General features: G+C 56.1%; 1 protein-coding gene across 1 annotated transcript; it reads right to left on the reverse strand.

Moving 5' to 3' along the window:
* Nucleotides 1-1,490: 1,490 nt before the first annotated feature.
* On the reverse strand, nt 1,491-22,428 carry ASIC4 (acid sensing ion channel subunit family member 4). Its single transcript, XM_042783193.1, has 10 exons — nt 21,847-22,428; nt 4,881-5,025; nt 4,656-4,783; nt 4,330-4,492; nt 3,790-3,846; nt 2,851-3,004; nt 2,582-2,673; nt 2,420-2,499; nt 1,991-2,095; nt 1,491-1,607 (listed from the first exon to the last, which is right to left on the reverse strand). Exons 1-10 carry the CDS (start codon nt 22,426-22,428, stop codon nt 1,491-1,493), a joined length of 1,623 nt encoding a protein of 540 aa, XP_042639127.1.
* Nucleotides 22,429-22,806: the final 378 nt, after the last annotated feature.

The following is a 22,806-nucleotide window of genomic DNA, read 5'->3' on the forward strand; positions in this document are numbered from 1 at the left end:
CAGCCACACCCACCCCGCTCCTACCCCCCAACCTGGAGCCCCTTGCCAGCCTCGCCGCATAGGGCTGTCCACTGGCCCCCTCTCTCTGGCTTAGTGGGTTCCCTGGGCTCAGGACAGGCCCTGGGGGAGGAGCCCTCCAAGCCACCCATTCCCGGCCCGACCAATCTCCCCACCCTCTTGACGCTGCTGATTTGGGCCTTGGCCTCCGTACTTACACAGTTCAGTCTACCTGACGCCAGTCCACCTCCTGGGTCAGCCCCAGGGGCCGGGCTGCAGATGAATTGTCGGGAAAGGGGGAGGTGAAAGAGAAGGGTGGGGGCGTCTCCCAGCTTCTCCCTTCTGGACCCCTGGCGAAGCTCCCTGCCTTGAATAAACTGGCTGAGTGTAGCCTAGTGATTGAGTTTCTGGAAGGTAGGTGGGGGGTGGGGGTGGGATAGGACCCTCGGCGGCACAAACGGTGTGCGCTCACCTACTAACATAAATGGTGGTGGTTCAAACCCGCTCGGGCACTTGGGAAGAAAGCCTGGCTCTGTGCTTCCTTAAAGGTCACAGCCGGGAAAACTGTGGAGCAGTTCTCTGTGGCAGATGTGCCAGGAGTCAGAATTGACTCGATGGTGACAGGTGTGGTTTGGGCTTTGGCCTGGGAGGGGGCGGGTGACGACAGAGGCTCCCTTGTCCCTGCTGGGCTTGGATTTCTTACCAGGGCATCATGTGGATGCTCAGCCCAGCCCTGCCCTAGCATGTGCTAGGTCACACACACACACAATTCTTTATGCCTCTTTATTCCCAGTTTTGTCAGCATTTTATAAAACCAGACAGGAGGGAGGGAGGCCCAGGAAGACTCTTTGACCACCCCACAAGCTCAGCCGGGGTCTCAGAGATCTCCTGCCCTTGGGGGGGGATGGAAGGGGGGTGCAGGGGGATCTGGGAGCTGGGCCAGGCCTGCTGGGCCACCCACTCCCCCTGCCAAGAGGGGAGCTGGCCCAGAGAGGGGCAGGAAATGGTGGCTCAGCAGTCCTGAGCCCGGGGGCTCACACTTCCTGCTGACACTCAGGTTGGGACCCTGACTGACTGAGTCACTCTCTGCAGCCCCTACCCAGCCTTCTAGGTCTGTACCCACCCCCACCCTACCCTCCCTAAATATATACAAATGTACAGAGGGTCCCACTCCTGCTGCATGGGCTCCTTCCTCCACTTCCCTTTCCTTTCCTCCCACCCTCTCCATGGGGGCCCAAGGCCTGATCTCCAGCCCTCCCTGGGGCACCAGCCTGGGGGAGGGAGGTGCAGACAAGGAGAATCTTTGTGCAAAGTAGCTGGGGCCAGGAGCAGGTGAGAGCAGGAACTGAGTCCCCACCCTCCCAGTGGGCGCCTCCCTTCCCCCTCGCAGCCTTGGACTGCCCCCAGGCCTTCCAGGTCCCAGGAGCAAGGGAAGATGTTGGGGGTCTGGGGAGGGATCCCAGATTCCTGGGTCCTTTCAGAATAGCACCATCCTAGCAAGCAAAGTCTTCAAAGAGGCCTCCGGGAGGGCCATGGGGATGGTGGTGATTGGGGAGCAGGCTGCTGGCTCCCCCACCCTCAGCGCGGCCTCCTCGGCTTGGGCAGGGACTCTGCAAGGCCAAGAGAAAACGGGACAGAGAGCTCAAGAGGCACTCCCCAGCCTCGCTCAGCCAGCCTGCCATGGCCCGGGAGAGCTGGGACGCCAGCAGGCTGGTTCTGATGTGGGGGTGGGAGGATTCCATCCTGGGGAGAATAAGGATATACTATAGCATAGTGCCTAAGGCACTTGACTGCTAACCCGAAGGCTGGCGGTTCAAACCCACCAGCCACTCCTCGGAAGGAAGGTTGGGCAATCCTACTTCCGTAGTGATACTGCCTCAGAAACCCAAGGAGGGGTCGCTATGAGTCGGGGCCAACTCGACGGCAAATAACAACATAACAACAACATCCCAGGGAGGGGGTGCAGGATGCAATCCCAGGAGTTCCTCCTCACCTGCTCCTTCAGCTCCTGCAGCCCCAAGGTGGAGATGCCCCCAGTGGAGGTCCTCAGGGGTGTCTTGGGACGACGCCACACCCGCTTTATTCGGTCCCAGGACACCTTGGGGTTCAGGGTGGGGGATGGCAAGGGGCTCGGGAAATTTTGTAGAGAAGGGAGGGCGTTCCCAGGCCCACCTTAGAGGACTTGCTGCCCCAGCAGATGCCCACCTCCCCCATCCTTCCATCCTTTCCTGACTCTTCAGTGCCTTGGCACAGGAGGGAAATGGGCCCAGGTCTTCCAGCCAGTCCGGGAACCCTGGCAAAGAACCTGAGCTTGACTTCCCAGCCAGACCAGCTCAGCCCAGGAAGCCTGTCCTTTTCCCACAGCCCTCCTCACTACCCAACCCCCCAGCTGTGTGACCCCCACCAGGCATCTCATCCTTGCCTCGTAGATGTAGTCAAGGATCTCCAGCAGTGTGAGGATGCTGGCCCCAATGAAGAGGCCCATCTGTCCCCCGAGGTCACCTGGGAGCAGGAAAGCAGGATCAGAGGGAGGAGGCTGGGCTGGCCCACCTCCAAGGCAGTCAGGGGCAGGGACAGATCTCACCCAGCAGGGCTGACAGCCCGTAGGCTGCTCGCTGCTCCATGGCCTCAGAGGTCAGGGCTTCGAAAAAGACATCTAGGACCAGGAAGTTCTCCCTGTGGAGACCGGAAGCAGGGTATGACGGGCATTCCAAGTCTGGCAGATCCTGAGACATTGCTGTGCCGGGAAGCTAGTGACCACCCCTCAGACTCCCAGAAGCTGTGAGAGGAGGCGGTCCTGGGTGCACATTCACATATACATGCACACATGTGCACACACACATGCACACGTACCGTATATAGGTTTCGTTGCGGTTGTACTTCCTTGCCAGGTACCGTGCTGAGCCTCTGTTGGGGATCTTGACCATGGAGATTTCTTTCCCGTAACGAGTCAGGTTGCAGGGGGTAGGGCAGAAACATGGGCCCTCGGAGCCCCCACCCAGGGAGTCTGCAACACAGAGGCACCAACGTAGTAGGGGGAGGGAAGGGTCCAGGCCACCTAGCTACAGAGGGGAGGGCTACTTGAGGGCCTTTACTGGCCAGCCCTGGTACTGCCTAGAGAGGCTGGCTGGGACCCTTCTTGGACCAGCTTTAGACTACCCTAGAAAGCAGGTGTAGGCAGACCCCCCCACCCCAGAACCCTCCGGTGGGTTTATTCTGCCCTTCCAGCCCCCTGGGACAGGGAGGCCCTCATGGCTGAGAGAGGTCAGAGCCCATCCACCAGAGCCAACCCATGAGACCTCAGACAAACAAGGAGGCTTGAACAGGAAGATTGGGTGGATGCATAGAAGAATGGACGGGTGGATGGCTAGATGGTTGGATGTGTGGGTGGGTGGGTGGGTGGATGGATGGATGGCAGATCAGGCGAGGTCTGTGGACGGAGGGGTTTGCCTTACCCACATGGAGAGCCAGCACTGCATTTTTCTTGAGGCCAAGAGATTGCATTTTCCCAGCGAGAGCAAGTTCATTTGCAGAACCAAGATGAGAAGCCAAGCCCTTCACTACCTGGCCTGGGTTGCTGCCCCACCCCCTGCTGCCTCCACTTACCCAAGTGTCCGCACCTGCAGAGACCCAGGTCCTCAGACCCCCTGAGCTATGATATTGGCTCTCCCCCCAGGAAGAACCTTCCATGGGAGATTGTGAGGAGAGGAGCCAAGCTGGTGAGGAGAAGGTGGACACAGAGAGAAAGAGGTGGCTGATGGACAGGGAGGGGTGGGGGCAGGCTGCACGGACCCAGTGTATGGTCAGCACACTCAATGTAGATATTGGGCGGGCAGATGGTCTCATTGCCTGAAAGGAGACAAGATGATTCCTGGAGTCTATGGTCCCTTCCCCCCTCTCCAGCCACACACCCATATGTGAAAGCGCATACACAAATGCCCAAATAAACTTATACACATTCATGTGTGTAAGCAGAACATACACATGCATCATGCAACACGTGCCCACTTGCATGCACATGCATACGTGCACACATTTGTAGATGCATGTCCAAGCACATGCACGTGACCTCAACATACACAAACATGTAAGTGCACAGTGTACATGTGCAGAAATGTGTATTAGCGTGCACACAAACACATGCACGTGCTCATTCCTATATGCATATGTGAAACATGCATAGAATTCCAAACACGTCAGCATGCACACATATGAATACACACAAATACATGTGCTTGTACACATGCACCTGTGTGAACACATGAGCAGTGCTCTCCCCAAGGTTCTTTGTCTGGCCGGCGCCCAGATAGCTGGCTGGGAAAGGGTGCCCACCTGGCATGTGCACCATCCGACAGTGACAGCGTTGCAACACGGCCTCCTTTTCACAGCGCAGGCGGCAGGCAGACACACTGTAGGCCGAATAGCCCTGAAGCTCGGGCTCCCAGAGCTCACTCTCAGCCCGGCAGTTGCCCCAGGGCTGGGGCAGATAGGTCAGCTGCAGAGGCAGGGCAGGATGGGGTCATGCCCAGGCGTCTCCCGGCCCTCCAGTACCCACAGCCTCAGCAGAGTCAGTGGGTGATCTGGTGGGCTGTGGGCTGTGGGCTTCCAGAGGTCAGGTCTGGTCGCACCCAGCCCAGGGCAAAGTGGGAGCTGCCTACCCGCTGTTCCTGGCAGGACACAAAGGTCTGGAAGCCTGGGGACACGCCGAAGCCCAGCTGGTGGATGTAGGGTGGCTCCTCCTGGCTGTGAATCTGCACCCGGATGCCAGCCTCAAATGAGGTCTCATCTGCACAAGGGAGAGGTGGATCCGGGAAAACCCACCCCAGGCAGAGGGGCTGAGCCTGAGCCCCCAGGTCCTCCCCGTCCCTTGCCCGCCTGCATACTCGTCTCCCTCCATATAGGCAGGTACTCCTCCTGCTGAATGTCCAGCATGATCTCCAGGCCACTGCCCATGCCCCCTGCCCGGCTAGGCAGTGGGCTCTGTGGATCCGCATTGAAGGTGTAACACTTCCCATAGCGAGTATAGACCTGAGGGTAAGAGGAAGAGATTGAAGGAGGGCCTAAAGACACCTTGGGGTTCCATGCCCCCCAGGGGCTCCCATAGGCCTCCACCAGACACATCTAGATACCCCTGTCCCAACCCATATCCCAAGTCTTCTCGAAGCACCATCTTTTCTAATGACATCCTCCTTTGTATGGGTGCGTATGTGTGTGTGTGTGCGTGCACATGAGCCATGTGCCATTGAGTTGATTCTGACTCTTAGTGACCCTACAGGGCAGAGCAGAACATCCCATAGGCTTCCCACGGCTGTAATCATATGGAAGCAGACTGTCACATCTTTCTCCTGTGGAGGCATTGGTAGATTTGAACTGCTGAACTTTCAGTTAGTAGCTGAGTGCTTAAGGACTCCTTCATCCTCCCTTAGATGATTAAAAGGCATCTCCAATTTACATCAATAACAGAACTTTTGATATCCACCCAAATTCTGTCCTCATCAGTCTCCTCTGAGTAAAGTGTCCCACTCTCTACCTGGTTTCTCAAGCTAGAATCCCTACAATTTTCCTCTTCCTCACCCCCACATCCACTACAACAGCTTTCTGCGGCAATTCTACTCCAGAAACATATTTCAAATCCATCCACCTTCTCTCCATCTCCAGGGCCCCTATTCATCATCATCTCCCGCCTGGACCCACAGTGGCCTGCTCACTGGCCTCCTTTTTCCCATTCTCACTCCTTCCCCCAGCCCCTTCTTCTTTTAAAGTGCTCCCACCATCACCACAGCCAGGTACCGTTGAGTCGATCCTGACTCATGGTGACCCCATGTGTGTGAGAATAGAACTGTGCTCTATAGGGTTTTCAAAGCGTGGACCTTTGGGAAGCAGATCATCGGGCCTCTCTCCTGAGACCGTCTGGGTAGACTCGAACCTCCAACCTTCCCGTTGGTAGCTGAGTGTTAATCATTCTCACCACCCAGGAGCTTCCCTTAAATTAGTGCTTAGTGTCATTCCAGTCATTCACCTGCTTAAAACCTAACAACAGCTTCCCATTTCCTTCAGAGTAAAGGAAATCTCCACAAGAAGTGACCCTCACCTCCCTCTCCTGCTTCACGGGGAGCCACTCAGCCCCAGATCTCTGTGACAAATTCAAACATAGGGGCTGCTCTCCTTCCTTCCTCAGGGCCTTTGTTCATGCTGTTCCCTCTCCTGGAACGTTCCCACCACCACCCCGGCTGTGGCTCAGGGCATGGCTCTCAGTTTAAGTGTCATTTCTTCAGGCACACATGTGCATGGGGTCGCCCTCCACTCTTCCTCCCGTTGTTGGTTTGCTCAAAGTACTTCTCTTGCGTACCTGAGATTATCTGTCCATCTTCCTCCACTCCCTGGAGTATGTGCTGTCCAGGTACAATGAACCTGACTGTGCATTCTAGCACCTTGCTCAGTCCCTTATTAAAGGGATGCTTCATATGGAGTTCCTGGGTGGTATAAAAGAAGCTCTAACGGTGCAGTGCCTAAGGCATTTGACTGCTAACCAGAAGGTTTGTGGTTCAAATCTTCCAGCTGCTCTGAAGAAGGAAGATGGGGCAATCTACTTCCGTAAAGATTTACTGCCTTAGAAACCCAATGGGGGTTGCTATGCATCAGAATTAACTACATGCCACTGTTTTGGTTTTATTTTTGTCTTTTTGCTGGGGTGTAAACAGTTAACACACTGGGCTCCTAACTGAAAGGCTGGAGGTTCAAATTCACCACGCAGAGACGTGTCAGAAGAAAGGCCTGGTGATCTACTTCCAAGAAATCAGTTCTTGAAACTCCTGTGTAGGAACATCTAGGATGCAATTAATGAGAACATTGACACATTGCAGAAAAGACAACTGATGTCACTGGACAAGATGTGTAGAAATTGTCAAATGGCAACCTAATTTGCTGTGTGAACTTTCACCAAAAACACAGTAAAATACTATTTTTAAAAAGTTTGTTGATAGATTCATGTTACCTAGATATTGATTCTGTTGTGATGTAAGTTGGTAATGGTCAGTAAACACAGGAAGTGGAAAAATCTGAAACAAGAAAACCCGGTGGAGCAGTTCTTTCTACTCTTAACATAACAACAACAACAAAAAAAACCTCACTGCCGTCGAGTCGGATCCGACTCATAGCGATCCCTCCTTTCCGAGGCGGTATCACTACGGAAGTAGATTGCCCAACCTTCCTTCCGAGGAGTGGGTTTGAATCACCGGCCTTCTGGTTAGAGTCAGAATTAACTCCACAGCAACTAGTTTGGGTTTTGAGAGGCTACTGCGGAGAGTTTTCCCCCATGGACAGCAGATGGCGCTAGCGCCCCAGAGATGGAGCTGAGGCTCCCAAAGCGAGGGTTGGGAGCAGCTGGGGTGGGAGGAGGTTGAGGCAGAGGCAAAGGCTAGTTCCCTAGGCAGCCTCGCCTCCCACAGAGACAAGCCCCTGGGTCAAACCCATCACAGGCAACACCTTCCCTGCGGGCCGGGGGTCGGTGCACTCAATCACTCTTTGCCCCCTGTCCATGGGAACATTTTCACCGTGGTGAAAGGTGGAAGAAGTGGCATCAGGCAGCGTTGAAGGGAAAAGACATCCTGACTGTCTAGGTTCAGAGGGAGAGTGGAAGAGAGAGAGGCTGAGCTGAGGCCAGTGGGGTGAGGAGTTCTTGTCCGGTAGGGCTAAGTCCCCCACCTCCGCAGGGTTAGCAACCCTGATCCCGCCCACTCCTACAGCTCTCTGTCACCCAAGCACAGGTGCTCAGACTCCTCAAACAAAGTCACGTGTATAGCAAGCCCCTTGGGCTTTACAAAATGTGACCACATCTACTGCCACCCCGTGTTTTTTTTACTCAACATCTCTGTTATCAGGTAGCTTTGATGATTATCCAGGTGAGGAAATCAAAGTTCAGAGTGGTGAAGTGACTTGCCCAAGGTCACATAGTAAAGGAGGAGATTTAGAAGTCATCTAGAAGCAAGGCTGGTCCTGTTCCCACAACCCATTGCTGGCATTCTCCTCACCAGCCTGCTTCACCCCCAGCCCGGCTCCTGCCTCAGCCAGCCAGCTCCCCTAGTGTGGCTCCCACGCTTCCCTGCCTTTTATTTGTATGTGTCTTTTTTTTTCCCCCCTTTCAATTTTTAATTGTGATTTGGGTGGAAATTTACAAAGCAGATTCTTTTTATTCACAACAGTTCATGCACATTTGGTTTCATACCGATTTCAATCCCCAACCATAAAAGCTCTCTTCCCCCTCCTCCTGCTGACTACCCCTCCCCAGGCCCTTCTCATCTGCACATTCCTGTCTGTGCAGCTCTCCCCCTGTGCAAATGCTGCCTTTCTAAATGCTGTCTGGTGGTTGACTGATCTAGGGGGTGCATCTCCCTAGAGTAGGTGGATGCATCTCTCTGGGGTAGATGTTCTGCTTGTAGGTCTTTCTACTGTTGGGCTGAGAGAGAATCCACAGAAGTGAGTCCAGTTTCAGGCCCAAAGGATAACCTGGGGCCATAGTCTTGAGGGTTCCACCTGTCTCTATCCAACCAGTAATTTTGGTCGTTTTTCGTGCTTTGGAATTTTGTTCCACATTTTTCCTCCCACTCTACTCAGGATCTCCAATTTTGATCCTTTTCCATTTGGCTGGCATTGGTGGCTGGGCACCATCTAGTTCTTCTGGTTCCCTACCTTTTCTCCAGTTCCTCCTTTTGTTCCACTCCACTCCTCTGCACCTTCCTCACCCTTTCGTCTGCTGCCTCTCAATTCCTTACCTGTCTGTCCCCTCCTCCACCCTGCACCCTCACCAGCTTCTGGGTCCCTGTCCCTGCCCCAGCCTTCTTGCCTGCACCAGGAGTGGGCATCACCATGCCCCAGGCACATGCTAAATGCTCAACAGCTCATCAGACAGAATCCTCACAACCACTCTAGGGGGTGGCCTTTATTTATCTCCCCATTCTACAGATGAGGAAGCAGGGGCTCAGAGCGTTAGGCTGATCTGCCAAGGCCTGTAAGACTGTGCTTCTCAAACTTTGATGTGCATATGACTCATCCAGGGTCATGTTAAAATACAGACTCTGACTCAGCAGAGGTGTACTGGAGGCAGGCAAAGCAGTCCTACAATTCTAACAACCTGCTGGTCCGCGGACCCCACTTTGAGTGGAAAGGCCCTTGATGAAAGGGCAGGAGTCCAGGGAGACAGCCCGGCCCTAGGCCTGTGCTCTTATGACATGTCACTGGGAGAGAGGGGCACCCTGAGGTGGGCGGGGTACAGGACTCCTAGGTCCTTATACATGTGGGAAAGGCAGGTGTGGGGGAGTATATAAATATTTACCAAAAATCTCAAAGTGCCTACCCTCTTCCTTTGCCAGGCCAAGAAAATGCTGGAAGAAGAATCAGCTCTGGTGGATGCGGCCATTTTGAGCATACTCCCAGTTGAATGGCTAACTAAGGTGTGAGCTCATGGGGGACCTGGCCTATGGGCTGCTTTTTTGTATCCCGTTAGTGTTCAGCACCACTTCAACAGGTCCCTGACCACAGGACTGGCCTCACTATAGCTTAGCCTCAGCCACCAGACCAGGAACTGCCTGAGGTATTCCCAGAGTCCAACACTGTGTGCAGAAGGCGGTGAGAAGTGAGGGGATGGAGCACTGAAAAAACACTATCAAGCACCCCACTTTGTACCAGGCCCTGTGCAAGGTACAGTTTGGTCCTCTCTCTTTTGAGCCTCCCAAGAAAAAAACGTGAACTAAGTATTATTGCCTGCATTGCATTTCAAGATGAGGTAACTGAAGCTCAGAGGGGGAAAGTGACTGGCCTGAGGCCACACAGCAAAGAAATGACTGCTGAGGTTCAAATAGGACTGGCCCAATGCCAAAGATCATTGTCTACAGTTGGTGCTTATAAAATATTTGGGGCGTTGGTCAGTGAATAATGACTCTGATAGGCCCTGGGTGGAGCTAGGAGAGCCTCCCCACCTCCTACTTCCAACAGACACACAGAGAAATACACTGCATGAAACTGAGGCTAGCCCCCTGAGTCCAGAGCCAAAGGGGAAATACCTGGCTTTGGGGAGGGGATACCTATCACCCCACCCTTGAGGTGGTTGTGGAAAGTGGAGGTGATAAGCAGCAGTGGGTAGAAGTAGCCTAGGTCTGAGGGTCACTCAGCAGGGAGTGGACAGGCCAGCCTGGTGGGGCTGGCCACTTGCACAGTCTGGGTCAGGCCAGCCTGCTGGGCAGAGCACAGCGTTGCCGCGGAGACAGTCCCTGGGCCAGGCAGGCAGTGGTGAGTAGAGCCGCCAGCTCCTAAGTGGCAGAACTCTGGTGGCAGCACAGCCCACAGACTCTTCCATGGAGACGGCACGGCTGCTGTCCACTGCTCCCTCCCCATGGACTGGCCCAGAGGGGGTGTGGGCATGAGTTGAGAGTCGAGGGCCCAGCCACAGAAAGTGGCAGGTTCCAGGCCAGTGTGCTCTTGGGCCAAGGGGCTAACACCAGATCACCCGCCACAGGCCCTCAGTCTCTCGGCTTGGCCTCACTGAACCTCAGCCCCACCTCCTCTCTCTTCTTGCCCTCCCTGGTCCTGGCCCTTAGCCCCCAGGTCCACCCTCCTGACTCTAGCCTGAGCATGTGGCCTCCCAGCACCCTCTGGATCCAGGCTGGACAGCTTCTAGACAGAATTCTGTGGACAGAGAATAGGCCTACAACGCCTTCCTCCAGCTGTCCCCACCAGCCCTCTCTGACCACTTTCAAGTGCTGCTGGCCTGGACCCCACCTGGGTGTGTCTTCCCCCAGCCTCTGCAGCCTGATCTCAGCCTCTCTCAAGTCTCTCTCTGTCCCCCTGGCCTATCTGTCCTCTGACATCTGATTATCTATCTGGCCGTGGATCCTTTGTCCATCCCCCTGGCCGCTGTCTTTCTCTGCCACTGGCCTGGCTGCCCCTGGCCTCTCAGGCTCTCTGCCCCCTGCATCTCTATCTCTTCAGTCTCTTGTCCCTTGTCTCCCTATCCTCCGGAGGCAGAGCCCTTCCCAGAGGCCTTCCTTTCCCGCTCCCCCTCCTCCAGGCTGCAGGGCCGGAGAGAGATCCGCCCAGAGCATGTCTCCTCTCAGTCCCCTGGGCTCCATCTATCCACAGCTCCCATTTCTCTGGCTGCTTTGCTGGCTTTCTTCCCACCCTCCCACCCCATTCTCCCAGCAGTCCTGGAGCTCAGGGTTAACAGGCAATTAGCAGGGCAGGGCTCAAGTGGTGGGGGGAAAAGGGCCCCAGGCCGCAGGGAGATAAGAAGCAGCCTGGAGCAGCCAAGGCTGGGCTAATCCCTGAGCTAATCTTCGACCTGGGCTTTATCTCTGCCGCCTTCTGAACATCCTGTTTCTGCCAAGGCTCTGGAACCCCTCCACACACCCTACTTTTCCATGGCAGACCCACCCCCCTAAACATCTACATAGCCGTCTGCCACCCATTTCACTTAAAACCAAAAAACTAAACTCACTGCCATCAAGTAGATTTCAAGGACCCCCACTGGGTTTCTGAGGCTGTAAATCTTTATGGAAGTAGATTGCCCCATCTTCCTTCCAAGGAGCTGCTGGTGGTTTTGAACCACTGACCTTCTGGTTAACAGCCAAATGTCTTATCCGCTATACCCCCCGGAGCTCTTTCCATTTCACTTAGGGCCCCTGCAATGAACCCGTATTCCTGCAGTGCTTAAGGTCCAGGGTGGGCCAGTGGAAGGGGATGCACCTCCATCCGCCCTGGATTGTGACTAGCACCCCTAGGGTCAGACAGGTCCCCTAGGATTTACTCAGATGTAGCATGGAGTCCAGGTTCAAAAGCTGCTCCTGCCCCTCCAAGGGTCCATGAAGGAACATCACACTAACGCAAAATGCCTGGGGTGTTTGCATTAGGCAGAGCTTCAGGGTCACTCAGTCCCACCGCCCGTTGTGCAAAGGCCAAAACCGAAGCCTAGAGTTGGCCCCGTAAGTAGCCAAAGCCACACCAAAATGGTGGTGTGATGGTTAAGTCCTCTGTTGCTAGCTGAACAGTTGGCAGTTGGAATCTACCAACTGCTTCACTGGAGAAAAGATTTAGCAATCTGCTCCTGTAGAGATCACAGCCTAAGTAACCCTGTGGGGTAGTTCTACTCTGTCATATAGACTCCTTATGAGTTGGAATCAACTTGACAGCACACAATAGCAACATTTATTTAGTGCCTAGTCTGTGCCAGGGAGCTCTGGTAGCATAGTGCCTAAGGCATTGGACTGCTAACTAGAAGGCTGGCGGTTCAAACCCACCAGCCACTCCTTGGAAGAAAGGTTGGGCAATCTACTTCTGCAGTGATACCTCCTCGGAAACCCAAGGAGGGGTCACTATGAGTCTCATTGACTCGATGGCAGTGAGTTTGGTTCGTTTATAGAGTCTCTCTGAGTCAGAATCGATTTGATGGTGGTGGGTTTTGTTTTGTTTTGTTTGGGTCTGTGCCAGGCACAGTCCTAAGCACTTTATATAGATTGACTCATTTATCCTTACAAAAATGCTATTCTGTAGGGACACTGGAATCTGTTCTCATAGATATTGTGCAGCACACACCTGGTACAGAATCTACAAATAGTATGTGTTCAAGAAATGATGGACGTTCCAACAACACCCACTGGTCTTTATGGCTGTGCATGTGTCAGGCACTGTGCTTGGTGCTGGGGATGCATCAGAGAACAAAGCAGACTGTGGTCTCTGCCCTCAAGGCGTGTGCTGTCTGGCTGCCAAGGCATTCATTCATTCAAAAGCGCTTTTTGAGCACCAACACCCTGTGCCAGGCATGTTCTAAGTGCTGGGCGTACAGCCGGGAACAAAATACACAAAACTAACAAAGAGATGGATGGTTACCAGTTGCGATCTGTGCTGAGATAAAGCGAATGGGTCGAGGAAAGCCAACCTGAGCAAGTGGACTCGTCCACCCCGAGGGGCGGCAGCTCAGGTCAGATTCGGCAGGGAGGGGCGCGGGAGGGGGCGCGCAGCAGGCCAGCCTTCTACCCTCGCATACAGCTCCCCCACCTTGTACCACGTGGTCAACGCAGCCCTCCAGCCCCCACCCCATAGGCACCCACTGCCTTTCAAGGGGGGTGGAAATGCTTGTGGGCCTCAGAGGAAATGGTGGCAGAGTTTGTTCAAATGTAAATGTGTGAGCTGGCGGCCGAGGGGCGGGCGGGAGTGTGTCAAAGAAGTAGGAGTTGGGTCAGGACCCAGTGACTCCGCCGAGCCCTGCGCTCGGAGCCGGGGAGGGCTGCAGCGTCCTAGAAGAAGATGGCTCCACGCTGGTTCCCACTCAGCGTCTCCAAAGGCGACGAGAAGCCCGCAGGGCGCCCGCACCAGACCCAGGTAAACAGCCAAACCCGTCCTAGGCTGCGACCGCTTAAGCCTCAAACCCTACAAAGTCTATTTTCCAGGCAGGAATATTTTAAGTTTGTAACAAAGTCCTTCCCTGACATTCCCGCCCCTCGAAGCAAAGTTCTCGTCGAAGAGTTTTGTTTACACAATGGAGCGCACCCCCGCGGCCGGGCGGGAGTGCAGGGGACTGGCGGGCGATGGTGGTGGCGATGATGGCCGGTGAGTGGGAGCCCCCCGAGAGCCCGGCCCCGGCCCCCCGCGCACCCCCTGGCAGCCCAGCCTGGCTCGCCTGCACCCCAGGGCGGCACCTACAGCTCGCTCCCCGCCGCCCGCTCCCTCCCGCGGGGCAGGCATCCATCAAGGCGCCGCGCGCCCTCCCTCCGTCTCGGCGGGCTCCTCCGCTCTCCTCCCTGGGTTTGCCTCATTTGCATTCCCCCGGCTCCCAGCTCCTCGACAAAGTGACCTCCGCACAGAGCAGCGCCAGAGGCTTCCACCGCGGAGGGGGACACCGCCGCCCGCCGCGGTCGGGGAGGGGCGCGAAGCGAGAGCCTGGACGCCGGGCGGGGTCCCCAGGGGATGGCTGCCGAGCCAGGGTGGCTGATGGGCCTGAGGAACAGCCGGAAGGGCTTGGGTGCGGAGGGGCGCGGAGGGACTCAGGGTGGGACTTGAACCCGCGCCCTCAGCTCCCGGGAAGGCGGGAGTGAGACGTGGAGGTCAGCGCCAGGCCTGCGCAACCGTGCCCCGGGAACAGAACCCCTGATTGGAGCCTGGAGCTCCCCCACTTCCCGTTTTCCTCCGCCGTGCGCCCACTGGGGAGGGGACCAGTCTCCGGGACAGTTGCCCAGGGGTACCCACCGCCCCCTTAGGGGCCTGCCCAGCGCGGGCGCCCGCTCCCCTGGCCCGCCGAGCGCCTCCCCTCCCCCCATTTGGTATTTACACCTTTCACACATTTGTAAGCTATTATCCTGTCCACGCTTAGTCACCGCTGAGCCAAGCGCCACGGATTTAGCTCCTTTAATCTTTCCTCCTAAATCAATCCTCCATTTCCCCTTAATCATCCCGTGGCTCCTCTCTGAACTCTCGCTGCCGCCTCCGCTGCTGCAGCCGCTGCCCATCTCTCTGGAACTGCCCCCCTCCAGCCCAAATGGGTATCCCAAGGGCATGAGGGAAATGGGGGGGGTGACTTTCCAGCGCTTCCAGCACCCCCCACTTCCACTCAGGGCCTGGGCGCCCAGGCAAGAGGTGCAGACCCTGGCTCCGCCTTTCTGGAAAACACACACGAATTCTGAACCCTCCTGTCTCCACCCCCAGGGTCTGTCTTCCTGCTGCCTTCCCACCCCCACCCACTGGGGCTGGGCCCCCTGGCTCCAGTACCCTAAGCATCCACACAAAAACACAGTGATTTGCCAAAAACACAGTCAGGTCACCTCCTCTTAGCCTTCCAGTCGGCTGTTCCTGCTGTCCCCACCCCCTCTGTCCAGCTGCTTGAAGGAGGTGGGATTGCGACAGCCAGCGGCTGGGAGGGCAGGGAAGCACTGATAACTCACAGCCCAGGCTGCCATCTCACCCCTGGCGGGAGTTGCTGTCGGTCCTGCCTGGACCGCCCTCAGGCTCCCCTCACTCAGCTTACTCGCCCACCCTCCATCCCTGCCCAGCAGGACCCCACTGACTCAAGGGCCTGTGCCCAATTAGCCTGAGAATGAGCATTCGGAGGGCTCCCTGGGATGCCCCTCCCCCCTGCCTGCGCCCTGCCAGATCCCTTCTGCCCCCAGCCAGACCCTGGCCCAGAGAGGAGACAGGTCCTTCCCAGGAAGCAGAAGGGCAGGGGCAGGGGTCCAAAGAAGGAGAGCGCGCAGAGGAGAAAGAAAGAGGCTGGGAGCGGGGGCGTGGGGGCCGTTTCTTCAAACCCTAATCAGCATCTTCCGGCAGCGCTTCCAGAAGCTGAGCTGATAATGAGCCCAGCTCGGGGCTGATTCTTGATTAATGAAGAGGCCACAGGGCTGCTGAGTGAGCCCGGGGGTGCCCGTCCCTCACGGCTCTCCCCACTGCCCTTGTCGACTGGCCTTCTGTGATGGTAGCAGCGCTGGCCTTCCCTACTGGGCCACGCGGGTAGATCCCCCTCCACCAACTCCACTGCAGAGTTGGAAGCAGCCAGGCTGACAGTGCCCCCTTGAGGAGGGCCTGAGGGGCATCAGCCAGTGGCAAGCAGGCAGCGGGGAGAGTGTAAACACAGAACTCCAGTCTGGTCTTTTGAGTTGTAGGCAGTCCTCAGAGTATTTTTTAAAATGAGAGAAAGTGTTGTTGGTTTTTTTTTTTTGTTGTTGTTTTAATAAGCAAGGTTTGGGGTTTTTCTTGACCAATTGGAAGGCCTGCCAACATTGGGCATCCCTCACTACAGGGCAACAGTTAGCTGGGAAGTTCCTAAGTCATTTGACTGCTAACCAGAAGGCTGGTGGTTCAAACCCACCAGCCATTCCCCGGCAGGAAGGTTGGGCAATCTACTTCTGTCGTGATACCACCTCGCAAAGCCAAGGAGGGGTCACTGTGAGTCGGATCTGACTGGACAGCAGGGAGTTTGGTTTTTTTGGTTAAGAAGCAGCCGCTCCTTTAAGGACGAGTGATCTCCAGTTCTCCACAGACCACAACCTTCCCTATTACGCCCTCACTGACTTGACCTTCCCTACTGCTGAAGGCAGAAACAACCCTGAACTAAATGTTCTCAAGGTTTATGTCTCAGGAGAAGATGGGGACCAGAGGGGACAGAGGGCTAGTGGGGGTCAGAGTTAGGCTTATCTGGCAGGTAAGAGGCCTGGACCAATCTCAGGGGGGACCCCCTCCTTCCCGGCGCCAAAGAGGGGTAGCCCTCAGACCCTCTGACCCAATGGCAAAGGTATAGATAGAGTTGGGATGGAGTGTGAGTAACCCCTCCCATGACCAAGGAGGGGCCAAGACTATCAATCCTGGCGTGGGAGGAGAAGCTACCAAGGGGAAAGTGGGACGGAGGGAAGGGGGTTGGTTGCTGAGTAGCCCTGCGTTAAGGGTGAGGGTGAGGCAGAGAGTGAAAGCAGGGCTGTGTGCTGCTCCCCTTCTTCCGAGCTGGATGGAGGCTGGGGTGGGGGTGAGTAAGGAGGGAGGAGGGCAGGGAGGGGAACTGCCCAGCTGGAAGAGGCCTTGTCTAATTGTGCCTGATTAGTAGAGAACAGGGCGAGTGATTAACAGGCAAGGCAGTCACCGGGCAGTCACCTGGCGGTAGGGAAGCAGGGCCGCGTGGGGGATGGAAGCACCAGAGCTGAGGGCCATGAAGACAGTAGGCTGCCCGCATTCCCTGGTCCTCTGCCCCACCAGGGGCTTCTGGGGTCCCTGAGGGCCTGACGGAGAGGGGCTGGGTCCTGCCCCCTCCTCCTTAGGGATTCTCTGCCTCCTCAGTGCCTCAGTTTTCCAGGCAGTGAGATGAAAAAGACCAAGGTCATGGCCTGCACCTGGGAAGGAGAGTGTCTGCTCACATGGTGTTTTCTGACACCCCAGCCTCTTTTCCCAGACGTAAGACCTTCCTACCTCCAGACCAACCAGGACCTCACCCAGAGAATAGAATGGCCAGAGTTCCAGTCCCAGCCTGTGGCCATCACCTTATGCCCTTTGGTTCTATTTGTAACTTCTAGGCCTTCCTGACCCAGGCAGTCTGAACCTCACTCCCAGAACCACCTAGAACTACAGTGTCCAATACAGCAGCTACTAGCCACATGTCACTATTTAAACAGAAAGCTCAGATTCTCAGGCACACAAACCACATTTCAAGCCCTCAATGGCCACGTGTGGCTGGTGACGACTGCCCTGGCCAGCACAAAATCAAAAAACCAAACTCACTGCCATCGAGTCGGTTCCAACTCATAGCGACCCCTCCTTGGGTTTCCAAGGCAGTATCTCTACAGAAGTAGATTGCCCAATCTTCCTTCCGAGGAGTGGCTGGTGGGTTTGAACCGCCAGTCTTCTGGTTAGCAGTCAAATGCCTTAGGCACTGTGCCACCAGAACTCCTGGCACAGTATGGGGCATTTCTACCATCACCAAATGTTCAGTCAGACAGCACCGAGCTGGAGAGTGTGTGCACACACCTTCACGTATGCACACATGCATGGATATTTGGGAGGGCTGGACAGCATGGGAATGCTGGGATAGGGTAGAAGAGGTGGCTGTGGAGACTAGGTGATGGAGAGTAGCTGATGCCAACGCATGGGCCAGAAAGCAGTAGGTGGTGCTGGGAACCATCAGGCTAACAATAGCCAGAATGGGAGCAGTCAGTCGTGCTTATAGCAGCCGCTGCTTACAGAGTGTGTTACAGCAGCCGATGCTTACAGAGTGTGTACTACAGAGTGTGTTACAGCAGCTGATGCTTACAGAGTGTGTACTACGTGCCTGGCAGTGTGCTGAGCCCTTACAGCCCTCCTCTCTTTAATTTTCACAGCAACCCTAATTGGTTAGGTTCTTGGGTTCTGGGTGGAAGTCTCAGCTGCTATGCAGGAGATCCAGGTTCAGTTCCCGGCCAGTGTATCTCAAGCTCAGCCACACCCATCTGTCGGTGGAGGTTTGCTGGCACTGAAAAGATTTCAGTGGAGCTTCGAGAGTAAGAAAGACTAGGAAGAAAGGGCTGGTGACTTACATCCCCCAAGTTAGCCACTGAAAACCCGATCTCATTATGCGTGGGGCCGCCATGATTCAGGGGCCAACTCAACAGCAGCTGACAACACATATCCTATTGAATGGATGCAGAAACTGACGTTCATGGAAGCCTTTTGGCTTCTTAAGACGACATAGCTTTTAAAGGATAAAGCCAAGGTTAAAAATCCAGACAGTCTGGCTCCAAAGCCCACACTGGACCACTCCACTGTATAAATTCCAGCTGAGAGGAGGCACTCTATTTTAGGACAATCCTTGCATTTCACAGCTGAAGAAACTAAAAAACAAAAAAACCCAAACTCACTGCCATTGAGTCAATTCCAACTCATAGCGACCTCCACTGGGTTTCTGAGGCTGTAAATCTTTGCTGAAGTAGACTGCCCCATCTTCCTTCTAGGGAGTGGCTGGTGGGTTTGAACTGCTGACCTTCTGGTTAGCTATCCATTACACCACCAGAGCTCCTTGAAGAAACTAAGCCCAGGGAGAAAGAGAAATTTTTGCCTTCTAGTAAGTGGTTAGGCTGACAGCAAGCTTCAAGGTGGGGAAAGACTAGATGGGGCTTGGAGCATTGGGGTGGGGGGTACAGATGGAGGCGGGATGGGGAGGGAGAGCCATTGATAGGGTAAGAAAGTAGTGGGTATGGGTGAGAGTGGGCTAGGTGAAGAGGGAAAAGAGAAGAGGAGAAGAGGTGAGGAAGAGCTGGGGTGAGCTGGGTGGAAGGGAGCATGGGTGGAGAGAAAGCAACCCCCCCACCCAGGAGCCCTCATCCCTTAAGGCCTTCTTCAGCCCGAAGTGAGTGGCCTCTCTCTCTGAACTCAGGCTCTTAGTATCCATGCACCTTGTCTGGCAATTAACTGTGGTACCTTATGACATGGCACGCATGGCTGGTTAACTCTTGCATGGTTGGTTAAGCTTCCGAGTGTCCTCACTCCACTATGAGACTGTATGCTGCTTGAGGACAGGAACGGGGGACCAGGGCTTGCCCTTCTTTGTTCTGTCCCACAGCACCTAGTAGGGAGCCTGGCACATAGTAGGCTCTCCCAAGCATCTTGTGGATTGATTGATTGACTGTCTGATGGGGAGTAATGAGGGGATATTAGGGAGCGTGATTGCAGTGGTAGCAGAAGCAAGAGCAGCAGCTTAGGGGACTGGGGGAGGGCATATCACTCGGAGTAAAAATAGGCTGGAAAATGTGACATTTATTAACTTGGATTCCGGAGGAAAGGTCACAGCAGAGTGGGGAGTGGGGAGGAGGAAACAGGAAAGCAACAGAAAACACATACCAGCCCCTTACCCAAATGTCGCTGTCACTGCCTAGCCCAACACTCGTGTTCTGGCAGATTGCTTGCTAACCAGTTCATGCACCCCTCTCCCCACCAGAGATCCCGGCTCTCCATCACAGAGTCTATCATGGGCTCGTGTCCTCATCAGACCCCAGACCTCCATCTCCACAATTCTTCTCCAGTCTCACCCCCTTCAGACAGACACCCCATCTTCCCCATCCCTGGGCCTTCCTCTTAGCCCATCGATTCCAACAGTTACTGAGTTTGCAGCAGACTCAGCCTTATACCTTAGGTTCAAGGGAGCACGACACTTGGCAGATGGGAAAAGGGACATGGGCAAAGGGTTGGGAGCAAGGCTGGGCTAAGGGCAGGTAGGAGAACGGGATCCCCAGCGGAGAATTCCTATCCCCATGCTTTCTTTATCCCTCCTCCCAACTCATCCTGTATAATCTCAAAGCTGAGCCCCACAAACTTCTTCTCTCCAGCTCCCAGAGTATCAAAGGGAAGTGCCCCCTCCCAGTCACCCCCAAGATGCTGGGGGACTCACTAGGCTGATCTTGGGAATCCCTGCTCCCACATCCGGCAGACACCCCCTCCTTTCCTAGAGGCCAGGCAGGAAACCCCTGCCTCCCTCACCCTCCTCTCGCGGTCCTCTTCTATCTCTTCCCTCTCCTCCCACTGAGGTTTCCACACCCTTCCCCTGTCCTGCCCACCCCCAATGGGGGCCTGAGATACAAACTCCCAGCTCAGGGACACAAAGACCCCATTGATTTCTGCCCCATCAGCACCTGCTGAGACTGGGCTCTGCTGCCACCCCCCCCAACTTGGAGGGGTATGGATATAGGACAGAGGAGCCCAGAGATCCTAGAGGCCAGATCCTTACCCATGACCCCCCCCCTGGGGAAGCTCCCAGCCCTGGCTTTGGGGAACAATGGCTTTTCCTAGGAGACAGGGCATGCAGGCAGCTGGATGGCAGGAAATGCTCCCTGACTCTTCTCCCAGAAAATCCTCTCCCTCATGTCCCTTCCTCCATTTCTCCCCAAGTTCTCCCACCCAGTGACAGGTGGTGCCAGAGGGGCAGCATGGTGGGAGCCAGGAACCTTGTTGGAGCCTGTTTCCTGGTGATAACTGAGGCAATGAGTGAGTGAGTGAGCGAGGACCTGGCATCTGGTGGGGGGTGGCGCTGGACAGTGAGGAGGTAAACTCCTCATCTCTGGGGCTGGCATTGGTGGCTGGGCCCGAGTGGGCACCATGTTGACTCCACACATTTGCATATGCACTGGGCACAGGTGACAAGGATGCAAACACATACACAAGTACACAATACTGAGAGTAAACTGGGCTGGGAACAGGCATCTCTAGCACCATGAATAATTGATACCCTGTGACCGAGGGTGAATGGAGCCCTGACAGATAGATAGACAGCATACAAGACACACACACACACATCCACCTGGGTGAGGGCCCTCACCCAATTGTAGGAGGTGTGCATGGATAATCAGCCGACACTCTGTTCCCAGTGCAGAGAGTGTGTGCTGTGTCCACACACATGTGGGAGCTGGCACCAGCAGTTCTCACAGGGGGAGCAGGGGCTGTCACAAGAGAGGGTGGCATCCACACTGTGACTCTACCCCTGGCAGTGAAGTCACAGCTGGATGTGTTCATGCAGATGAGTAGCTAGCTCTTGGGGTGTGCAGTGTGAGTGTGCAGGTATGCACGTGAGTGTAGTGACAGGAACACCGGGTGTGTGTGAGAGGCAGTGTGCAGGATGTGTACGTGTGTGTATGTGTGTGTGCCTGCGCTGGGCAGCAGCCAGGGTGAGTTATGCACGTAAGAGTGAATGAGTGATTCTCAGTGTAAGAGCCAGAGACGGGCAAGGGAGCAGCCAGAGGGAGGGACTGGCAAGCAGAGAGCCGGAGGGACAGCATGAAAGAGGGATGTGTGTGGGATTCTATGAAAGGGAGGAGTGAGACCCACCAAGAGAAGAGACTAGCATTGAGTGTCCACCACTGTCCTCTCTTTATAGCCTACCAGTCGGGCCAGCTCCCCAAGAGGCAGCCCCGACTCCTTCCCCAGCTGGAGCCCCCCAGACACCCCCTCACCGTCACTCTCTGCTTGGTGGGGAGAGGGATCCCATAGCCACAGAAGGAAAAAAGAGCCAGAGGAAGGTGGGGGTCTGTTGGCCTGGCCTTGGGAGGGGGCACCCGTTCTCAACAAGCTGACCAGCTTCAGGATCCCTGGGCCCACTCCCAGGGTCCCCCGGGCCCCCAGAACTGGCACTGCAGGAGCAGCAGGGGCAAGAACTGCAGGAGCAGCCGGGTAAGCCCCTCCGAGTGCCCCCCAGCTCCATGGCTGCGAAGCCAGAGGGAAACACCAGACTTGGAGGAGACCTGAGGCCAGCCCCTGGTGGTGGAAGGAAGGGAAGCCCTGTTGAGGATGCTCCCACGCACCCTTCGCCCTCCCTCCCTGCCAGTCTCTGGCCACCCTGGGCCGGGCAGGCCAGCTGGCAGGACTCACCACAGAGAAGTTGCTGGCAGAGCAGTGGTGCCCACTGAAGTTGCAGCTCTTGAGCATGTCGGCAAGCTGGTGGCCAGTGCGGTTGAGGATGTCTACCATATCGGGCTCTGGGTAGCGCAAGCCGGCTGCACGGTGCCCGTCCCGGTCTTTGGGGGGCAACCCTGTCAGATTGGCCAGGTGGAAGATGTCAGCGTCGCTGAGTGCCGAATGCCGAAAGCGGTTGATGTTGCATAGGGTGACGGCCGGGAAGCCCGCCACTGGGGCTGGGGCCGCTGGGTCCATTGCCACCAGGTGAGGCCGGGTGAGGTAGCCCCGGGCCAGACTGGCCGCCTGGTACAGGAAGGCCGCCAGCGAGGTGAGTAGGGCCAGTGCCCACAGGGTTCTGCGCAGTCCATGGGGGCCTGGCCCGCAGGCCCGGCCCAGCCCGTGCAGGGTGCTGGTGCTGGCGAAGGTGGCCAAGTCTCGGGGGGCTACAGCCCCCCGCGCAGCCCCCAGGAGGCTCTGCTCATCCCCTGCCTCCTTCTCCTTGGGTTTCTCATCCTCCTCAGCAAATTTGATTTTGCACACAATCTCGATCGGCATCTGTCCCCAGCTGCTGGGACTGGCCGGAGCCTCCCTGCCCCTGTCCCTCCCTGGCCAGCAGCCCCGGTGCGGCGGCGGCGGCGGCGGCGGCGGCGGCGGCGGTGGCAGCGGCTGCTCTTCTAAACTCAGGGCAAGCGGGCAGAGGACAGGGCTGGGGTGGGGGCCTGAGGTGGGGAGTCACTCCCACTCCCAGCAGCTCCGCAGCCCTGGTGCTGTCTGTGCAGCCTCAGCCTCTGCTGCCGCTTGTCTCTCTCCTGATCGTCTCCTTGTGGCTTCCCTTATCAGCACCAGCACAGCTGTCAGCCCCTGCGTGTGTCCCTGCAAGCGAGCGAGCGAGGGAGCGAGCGCTGCTCCGCCACGCCGCGCAGCCCCAGCCGC

The sequence above is a fragment of the Orycteropus afer genome, unplaced genomic scaffold, assembly GCF_000298275.1.
Source record: "Orycteropus afer afer isolate SDZICR_OR568_19922 unplaced genomic scaffold, OryAfe1.0 scaffold00002, whole genome shotgun sequence".
Taxonomy (NCBI): domain Eukaryota; kingdom Metazoa; phylum Chordata; class Mammalia; order Tubulidentata; family Orycteropodidae; genus Orycteropus; species Orycteropus afer.

What these genes read in the sequence shown, in the direction of transcription:
- ASIC4 (XM_042783193.1), bottom strand. Translation starts at nt 22,428, where the DNA reads ATGCCGATCGAGATTGTGTGCAAAATCAAATTTGCTGAGGAGGATGAG. An exon ending in GTGTGCTGACCATACACTGG is followed by an intron (nt 3,005 to 3,789) that starts GTCCGTGCAGCC and finishes TCTGTGTTGCAG; the next exon opens with ACTCCCTGGGTGGGGGCTCC. An exon ending in TCCTTGACTACATCTACGAG is followed by an intron (nt 2,096 to 2,419) that starts GCAAGGATGAGA and finishes CTGAACCCCAAG; the next exon opens with GTGTCCTGGGACCGAATAAA.